This window comes from Homalodisca vitripennis, chromosome 5 (genome assembly GCF_021130785.1).
Source record: "Homalodisca vitripennis isolate AUS2020 chromosome 5, UT_GWSS_2.1, whole genome shotgun sequence".
Lineage (NCBI taxonomy): Eukaryota > Metazoa > Arthropoda > Insecta > Hemiptera > Cicadellidae > Homalodisca > Homalodisca vitripennis.
The window spans coordinates 179,162,273-179,172,603 of NC_060211.1; the positions used below are offsets into that span (position 1 = coordinate 179,162,273).

The window sequence follows — 10,331 nt, forward strand, 5'->3', positions numbered from 1 at the left end:
ATACCGCTTAGTGTGTTTTGAAATTCGTCATTAAACATATTGATTGAGAACGCCTGTAATCTGTAAACTGCTAAAAGATCAACAGCTATGCCCCGTTCAAGTTTGAAGTGAAGGTGTACGACATCTGCCGTCGCCATTGTTGTTTTAACCTGACGTACACAATTCAATTGGTCGGATACAAACACCGCCACGCCCCCCGCACGGTACTTATTATTACATTGAACATTTAACAAGAAAGTAGGCAAATTGTATTGACCCACCTCACTGTCACTTATCCAAATTTCTGTTAGTATAATAATGTCAGGCTTTCTTTTCAAACTTCCAAGAAACACCCAAAAATCGTCAAAATTAGACCTTAAACTACGGATGTTTTGATGTACAATTATTAAATCTGAACTATCAATAGTAGTAAACAAACTATTTTTGAAACTTGTTTCTTTTAAACTATTCATTTAGGTGAACATGATGAACTGTTTATACTGTTGTCTGTGAGGAGTTAGTTACCTGGAGCTGAGGCGAGCCTGTTGTTGCCGGCAGCTTCCTCAGCTTCTCCACGTCGTTCCAGTTGCTCACTGCTGACACCTTGTCACCTTCTGATGGTCGGACCAGGATCTTGCCGTTCCGTATCCAGACGAACGTGAATCCTTTTTCTTTCTTGATCGATCGTACTTCGTTGAATATCCGCCGTCTTGTAGGAGTAAGGCTCTCATTTATATAGATGACACTTACTGGGCTTGGGAAACCAATGTCAGACGTATTCAGATTTCTCTTGGCTCTCCTTTTTTGTAGAAACTCTTCCTTGACTGTTCTTCTTATAAACTTCACTACGATGCCTCGGGGTCTTTCGCCACTTTTTCCTCCAAGTCTGTAGCAGACATCCACCATCTCTTCCTTTACTTGTATGTTTAGACTGTTTTCGACTTGTTGAACTAGACTGAAAACATTTTCATTTTCTTCCTCAGGAATCCCATTGATTTCTATTGTATTAAGTCTAGAGTATTGCTCAGCTTCGTCTTGACGGTTTTCCAGCTCAACAATTTTAATTTGCAGCCTTTTATGTTCGGACAAAAGTTGTTCATACAAGTCTTTATACTTTTTCAAAGCCTCAGACTGTGAATCCACAGTTTTCCTTAACTCGGAGATAGTTTGATGGCAGAGTTCAATGGATTTTCCAAGTTCAAATTCAAGGTTTTTAGTTTGATCTTTGTTTTCTTGTCTCATCTCGAGTAGTAGCTTCATGACGTCACTTATGTCTGGTGAACTCTTCTCCAGCTCGGATTCCACTTGCATACTTGTTCTACGAAGCCTACTGCATTGTGTACATCTCCAGATTTGATTTTCCTTCTGAATAAAATCAATATCATCCTTTGACATCCCTGCACAAGCTCCATGAAATCTGCCTTTGCAATCAACGCATTGTACTTTCAGACTATTTGCCACAACTTTTTTAACGCAAACTCCACATTTATCTCCACACTATTATTCGAAAAACAAAGTACTTACACTTTTTACAACACCACAAAAAACAGTAGTAACTCAGACAACAAGTCACATTAACAAAAGTTAACCAATACACACGCTTGTTAAAACATACCGCTCTGTGTTTCACTAGGTTACTTCAGGTAAGGAACTGATAAGAGGCAGACCGTCCGTTCCCTTCGAGCTCTGACGCATGAATGGGCCTAATACTAGAGCTACTAGGTGAGAAGTGAACAGTAAACGATAGTTTCCATTTTCGGAACTTATACCTTTTCACTGTACATATACGTAGCTTTTATTCTGCTGTTCATTCCCACTTTTCTCTCTTATTTAAGATTGTTGATTTTTTCTCCTTTATGTCCATTTCTTTGTAATAATTGACGTATGCTCGTGCAGTATGACACGTAACATAAAAATTACGTATGTCTAGTATTGTGAGTGGAGCTACCTCACGTATATTACAAACACAAGTCTAGCTCTCATACCACGATTAGGTCCACTTATAACCTAACTTATAGAACTGAGCATTTAATCTTTTAAGAGTAAAAATAAATTTTTGGTTTGAAATACCGTGTTTATAGTTTGTAGTTAATGAAATATTTGTACAATTGTGTATCCTATGTTATTACATAATATGACTTAACAGAGCTTCTTTAACTTAAATGGTGTCGCTATCTGTCTGTCCGAGGTCGTAGGGGTTGAGACTCGGTACTTAGTTCTCTCTTGATCCAAGGGAAAACTTCAATTTTAAGAGCAAAACGTTAAGCGGCAGAAAAGTATCTCTTTCAGTCAGTTCGGTAGAGAATAATACGGCATATCGGGTCACGATCATCCGATATTCAGATTTTTTTGTTTATTCAAATTTCCGCTCACACGCTTAACATTCCAAATATCTAAGTTTTTCCATATGTTATTTAATAAGGGATCGAATATGAATGTTACAAAAATTAAAAATTAGATTCTGCCGCGCCCAGTAAATCAGAAAATGTTTATAGTATAAATTGAAGTAACAAATCTACAATTTTCATTATTTAAAAATTCAATAATTTATTTTGGTCGCTTTCTTCGATTTTGATGCCCAATTCTTGTTATCTTAAAGTATTCTATTTGAGCTAGATTTATTAATAGTTTAGTATTTGAATAACTTAACCCAAAAAAGGCTTCTTAAGTAGATTGTTCATCTACAGTGCCAATCCTCGTGCAGTTTATTAGTTGTCTTGGGCTTTCTAAAACCAATCCCAAATGAACCCCCGGAAATTTTAAAATAACAGAGTGAGCCACGTGTTGTTTTATTGTTCAAATGCAAGTGTTAGAACACTAATATTCTATTTATAAAAAAGTTTGCAAAGAGTCAAAACACTTGTGGGCACCATTTTGCTACAAAATCAAATACCAAACTAATAAGTTGGATTAATAAAGATGTTAATTTGTATTCCTAGTTGGCATAAATGCGACACCTATAAAAATGTCTATGTGTAAATGCTGCATTCTTACAATCAAATTTTAAGTTAGAAATGTATTTTTATTAGACATTTTACATTTTACTTAACACTTATACAGTTGAATCCATCTAGAGTATTATATTTATAAAATTGGTAGAAATATGAACTGATATTATTTTGTATATGTTCATGAGACTTTTGATAGGATGGGAAGAGATGACTAACTAGATTGGAAAGATATTCTTATTCTTAACACTGAGAGACGTTAGAAAGGGGTATTTCGTGCTCACTGGGGGCACTTTATAAACCACACAGGGCAAGTTTTACAGATGTTTGATCGTTCTCGCCAATTATCATCGTTAACATTTCATGGTGAGATATGTGTTGACACAACTTGTCCTAAAATAAAGATGTAGCCTGTATGAGAGGTGATCTAGTAGTTTATCCCTTATCTGCAGATTTAAACTTTTACCAGTTTTGTCTTTACTTACGCTTCTTAAAATCGGTCTGCGGTCTTGGTAAATATTTCCAGTTCTCAATTTTATATCGGTAATCCTATACAAGAACTGTCATGAGTTGATGGTCGAGATACCTATGATACTGACCTCTTGAATGTTCAGCTAATGGTGAAATTGGTTGAGTTCATTCAGTTTATATTGCGACACTTTTTGACTACAAATATATTTTTCATTGTGAGCCGCACTCGACGGAAATTGCGAGAGTGGTTACTTTTGAATGTGGAAGGTCTAGTTTTGAGAACGTTCTCTTGCGAAGTCTATAATAGTCTATAGGAGAAATTGCCGTTTTTATTTTTCAACTCAGTAAGAGAAGAACATTAATGTTAGTGTTCAGCCATACAGTAGATTTAAAGTACTGATGGCCCCTACCTACTGCAATAAAGTAGGTTTTTCTATGTTTTTTAAATCCTCAATAATTTCAGCCACACTTGATATACTTTAAAGTTGTACATTAATTAGGATTCAATTAACCAAGATGAATTATTCAATGAGGGAAGTAATGTAAGCATTTTAGGAGTGGACATGTAAATATTGACTTAACTGGTTGATCAGAGAATCAAGTTAAGTTGGGCGAAAGTTAAAATGGATGGTTAATAGTTCATTCTACCGCTAAGTTAATTAAGTTCACTGAGGGATAATGAGGCCAAGTTTATCACGCGGCAAATTGATGAATTCACCTAAGATATTCACTTAAACATTCATGGTCGAGAAACCGTGAATCTGTGAATACACTTCATGGCGTGTTTAATACACTTGTCCTTTCTATAGCGAAGTATTCAATGAAACAATTTGCTACACAATTAATTTGTACGTTTTCCATTATTTAGTCTAGGAATTGGTTTGTATAAACATCTGTGTTTGCGCCAAAGTGTACGTAATAATGATATTTTAGGAAAAGGGTATTTTGATTCAAATAAAAAATTTATTAAAGTGGATCTAAGCAGTTGAAAGACTAAAGGCTGATCTCAGTGCCACAGGCCAAATAAATTACACAGATTTAAAGAAATTTTACATGTATTACATGTAATTTTACATGTTTTAATTTTTCAAATACCTTTATAATAATATTCGTTTATTTTAACAAACTGTACAGTTTTTAAATTATTAAAATACATTAAGCTATACATTTTCTAAAAATCACGTCTTCTGATAATATAAAAAAGTGTTTATAACAAGTTTTTAAATTGTTGTGTAAAACAAACACATATAACTTTTAGCTTATCGATATCTAACACAAGATCAAAGACCAAATTCTTGAGATTAATTAGTGTTTGACTTATTATGAGTTACTAGTAATCACTTTACAGCATGAAACAATGCTCTTTATTGGAAATTAAATAACAAACAAAATGTTAAGTTCGGACTAACTCAAGAATCATAGCAAGTTTTTGAAAAAATTAAAGTTTTTTTATGAAATGAAATGGAAAATGCCTTTATTAAAGAGGCAGAGTTAGGTCTATAAAACTCTCTACCACTCAACCTCATATTGTGTACAGTAAATTTATAATAGTTTATTACAATTGTGGTAAATTATTAACTTATTCTTTCAATATAAAATAAAATTCTTAACCTATACAAAATTAAGTTATCTTAAAGTATAAACCTATATATTTAAATAAATACTTAAAATAAAAAAAAGAAAAACCTTATACATTTTATGATAAATACAAACAAGATTTAAATTTCAAAAATTTAAATTGAAGAGCAAGAAGCAAGAAACATTTACATTCACTCTAACACACCGATTGACCACACGAGAGTGTTTCAAAGTGATTTTACTATAAAATATTTGACTTACAGTTCTTATTTATTTTATTTCCGGCAAGTTATTTACTTTTAACTGCACACGTTGTATTAACACACGCGATTGGTATAACTCAGTAAAATAAGGCAAAATAAGGATGCAACCTCGGAATGAAAGATAATAAGCTACAAATTTGCATACGTCTTTATTTTGATGGTATAAAACTTACCTCAAAAGTCTCATATAATCACGTGTACGCGTCTTTAGATATTTAAGGTCAAAGTTCATGAAAATCAGTTTTTTGCAAATATCTCGTTTACCTTACGCTAAATGACTTTGAAGGTGGTTAGAGAAATTGTAGAACGGAAAATTCTCTCTTCAACTTTTGTCTGAAGTAATTTTATGTACGTTCAACTCTTTTGAGATACAGCGCATAGAGTAGGGGACCGCTTACCTGTATATACGGCATACGGTAATGCGAGGGTCAGCCAGTAGAATACAATAAATAAATGAGTTAATATTGTTAATTATTCATTGAATATTATTAATTATTACTCAATACTATTATTATTGTTATTATTATTATCATTATTATTAAATATTTATTATTTAATATACTGATACGAAACCACTACAACATATAGCCTATCATCGATGGTGGTTTTTGTCTTGCATCGCGTTGTATGGAATAAAGATGATACTACCTATGATATTTTGAATAAATACGTCAAATATATTTACAAACACATTATGGGTCAAGTATCGTTGTTGTATTTGATGGTTACTCAGACTACACTAAAAAACATTAAAGCAATGGAACAATTAAGAAAAACTGCTGGTGTTTCAAAATCTTACGAACTCAGCTTTGATGAAACAATGGAGGTGCCAATCAGCTAAAGAAAAAAGTTTTTATCGAATATATCTAATAAGAAATATTTATAGACATGCTTATCAACAAATTAAAAACTGTTAATATCACTACAAAACAAGCCAGAGATGATGCTGATGTTCTCATTGAAGAAACAGCTATTGTAGACGCTGGAGTCTGAACTTAAAAAAAACTTCTGTCATTGTAGGCGAAGATACTGATTTGCTAGTTATCTTGATAGACGTGCGTGATAGAACGAAAAGTTTTGATAAATACCCTCATTCTAAGAAACACATATTATTTTTACACGCATTTAGTGGATGTGATACGACTTCTGCGCTTTATAAAAAAAGGTAAAATATCGTTTATTAAAATGTTCGAAAAACATCACGATTTAAATCAATCAGCTGAACTATTTAAACAAAAAAACTGCTCTGTACAAAAATGATTTGAAAATGGAGTACGTATTTTCTTAGCAACGTATAATGCTCCGAAATCAGAAGACGATATAGACTCTTTTCGATACACCCAGTTCATCAAATCAACAAGACTCAACAAAACAGTGCAGTTATCAAGTCTTTCCTCCTTTAAGTACAGCAGCTCGTCAGCATATCCTTCGTGTCTATTATCAAAACCCAAATGCCAGAATTCGGCTGGGAACTACAAAATGAACTCCTGGAACCAATAACAACATTATTACCACCAGCCACCAGATGAACTGCTGAATACAATATGTTGCAATTGCAAGAAAGGTTGTGGTTCTAATTGCGGATGCAGGAAATCAGGATTGCGATGCACTTTAATTTGTGGGCAATGTAATGGACAATCATGCCTCAACGATTCATCAACTTCAGATGGTTTCAATGAAGAAAGTGAATATGCACCTGATATTCTTGAATCTTTCTATTCTGATAATTTAGTAAACGAGAATGATGATAATGAATCCGATATTGAACAGCCAGAGGAAGAAGAAGAAGAAGAAGACGATGAACAAGAAGAAAATTAAAAACAAAAATATTAATCATTAATCATGAAAACTAAATTTTATATTTTAATTTTAATAAATTGATTATTGGATCAATACATAAATATATAATTAAACTTCATTTGAAATATTTCTTTTAATATTGTATGTTTGGTAAAAATAAAATATGTATTATTCAGAGAATACATCAATTCATAATTAATATCTATAAATATGGTATATTACATTAACATTAATATATTAATAATAATGATAATAATGCTAAAAATAATGATAATAATGTTAAAAATAATAATAGTATTAAGTAATAATAATAATAATAGGTAGTGAATAAATAACAATATAACTCATTTATTTATTGTATTCTACTGGCTGACCTCGCATTACCGTATGCCGTATATACAGGTAAGCGGTCCCCCCTACTCTATGCGCTGTATCTCAAAAAGGGTTTTGAACGTACATAAAATTACTTCAGACAAAAGTTGAAAAGAATTTTCCGTTCTACAATTTCTCTAACCACCTTCAAAGTCATTTAGCGTAAGGTAAACGAGATATTTGCAAAAAACTGATTTTCATGAACTTTGACCTTAAATATCTAAAGACGCATACACGTGATTATATGAGACTTTTGAGGTAAGTTTTTATACATCAAAAATAAAGACGTATGCAAATTTGTAGCTTATTATCTTTCATTCCGAGGTTGCATCCTTATTTTACCGGACTTATAGTAGCGTATTGTTGTTCATAGACCCTGAACCAGAGAGAGTTTATTTTTTATCTAAAAGCATACAATTGTTATATATGAAGGGATTAATATATGTATTATTAATATACAATTTTGGAACATTAAATCTGGAGTTACATAATAGAATTTTTTCAAGGCTATAAGAGGATTATAGAAATTGTAACAACTGAACTCTAAAACGGTTTAAGACCTCACTATTCTTGCCATTTATGTGATAAATATTATACTTGTGCTATTAATGAACATTAATAATATAAAAATGTACTTTGGATATGATTTAGTATGTTGGAAATATATGTTGTTAATACTACATGATCACATTTAAGGCTATAAGAGGATTATAGAAATTGTAACAACTGAACTCTAAAACGGTTTAAGACCTCACTATTCTTGCCATTTATGTGATAAATATTATACTTGTGCTATTAATGAACATTAATAATATAAAAATGTACTTTGGATATGATTTAGTATGTTGGAAATATATGTTGTTAATACTACATGATCACATTTAAGCTTTCGTTAAACATATATCATATTTTTTCTTATAACGTTTAAATATTTCTTTTTTGTCTTTTTAAGACTTTGACCTTTTTAAGTAGCCATTTAAAGGCGTGATTTTAGGATTCTGTTTTATTTTTAATACGGCTGAATACAGGATGTTTTATGTTTATATTAAAAGCTGATTTTTATTTATGCGTGCGTAAGCTACTATAAACGATCATTTTATGCGTTGTGCAGAGTTTAAACCAAACAACAACATAAGATGTTCGATTTATAATACTGTAACTATTTAAAAATGCTATTAACAAAACGTTGGTCAATCCTTTTCGTTGGTAAGGTTTTGTGTTGTGCTGATGGGTATTCGAAAGTGGTTTAGATTTACAACTCTGTCCAATTTAAATTGTTTATTTAATTAATGTTAATGTTTATAAATTGTTGTTGATATAAATAAACCAGTTTATTTTCTGGAAATATCTTACACAGAAAATTAATTTTAATAGACCGAATTCTATTCTTTATAGGCTAATTATTTAATCGAGATTCATCCATATACTGATAACTAATTTACACTAATTTAGTATTAATTGTACTGAATAACTTATCAACACCTAGCAAAAACCACGAAAGATAGAGGCAGGAATATGGTTCATACTTTCATAATGCGCCCAAGAGGCTCACGAAGGAACGACTATCAATTATCTCATCAATGTTTAGAATGTGATAGAAATACGTATTCTTTTCTTTTCAATACATTCATAGTGTACTGTTTTTATACAGGAAATTGCGTGCGATGCCGCGGACAACTGCTAGTATATATTTCTTGTGTACATGGGTATGTCACTAAACTCCTCCTGGCTGGACCAATTTCAATGAAATGTGTTGTGTGTCTTCAGGTGGATTCGAGAATGGTTTAGATTTACAATTCGGTCCAATTTAAATTGTTTATTTAGTAAACTTTTTATTTATAAATTGTCGTTGATTTTGAAATGTTTTATATTGGATCCGGTAGACTGCGCTACTACACGCAATACTAAGTGTGATACCTAACAGCTGTTAACGCTTTCAGCTGAAGTTCATCAAAGAGGTAGAAAAATTTTGTTTACATTTAAATTTAGAAAACTCAAAATTATCACTAACTAGCGGGCCCGGCGCGCTTTGCTGCGCATTTCAATAATTTTTTGCAAAAGTTGCCCGCGGCTTCGCACGCAATTTCCCGTTGAAAACAGTACACTATATTCACTTATTCTTTTTCTATCACATTCTAAACATTGCTGAGATAATTGATAGTCGTTCCATCGTGAGCCTCTTGGGCGTATTATGAAGGTATGTACCATATTCCTGCCTCTATCTAGCTGTTACCCACGGCTTCGCACGCAAATCTTAAGAACCGAAGTCCTTATATTACTTAGTAAATTTTTTTTTTACTATAATAAATTTTAGATTAAATTAGTTATATCTCCGATGCCACGATTGAGCTTGCTTTGAACAGCTGATTAAAAATTTGAAAAGACGTTAACATATGTTTGCTGCAATGCATTTCTTATGGGTATTTCTGTAACCAGTGGGGCGGAATCCTGAATCGGGAAAGGGATGGGCATAGCTTATAAACCTTCTCCGTGGAAAAATACATATACGTACAAATTTTCATCATGATCGGTCCAATAGTTCACGATTCCATAAAGGACAAACATACAAACATTCATTTTTATATATATAGATTATATATATAGATAACAATTCTAAATATACCATGGTAAACTTGTATGTGACTCAGAATGTTTTTTGCTACAAAATATATCACGTGCTTGTTATAGATAATCATTAGAAAACGAATAATTAAATGTCTTTATTTTAGTTTATGAGAGTATCAGCTTATTTAGAATTTACTGCCTCGAGTAAAATATGGGCGAGTGTTTTCCAATTTCTACTTCAGCGGGGATAACAGTTAAATTTAATGTGTATAAATGTATGTTATGTTGTATTTAATGTATGTGATATAATATTTTGTGTTGTAATCTCTGTTATTGTTTCAGGTATGGGTTGAAG

General features: G+C 32.0%; 1 protein-coding gene across 1 annotated transcript; it reads right to left on the minus strand.

Moving 5' to 3' along the window:
* Window positions 1-474: 474 nt before the first annotated feature.
* LOC124363756 lies at window positions 475-1,290 on the minus strand. The gene has a single exon (XM_046819018.1). The coding sequence runs from the start codon at window positions 1,288-1,290 to the stop codon at window positions 475-477; it is 816 nt and encodes a 271-aa protein (XP_046674974.1).
* Between the last annotated feature and the right edge of the window lie 9,041 nt (window positions 1,291-10,331).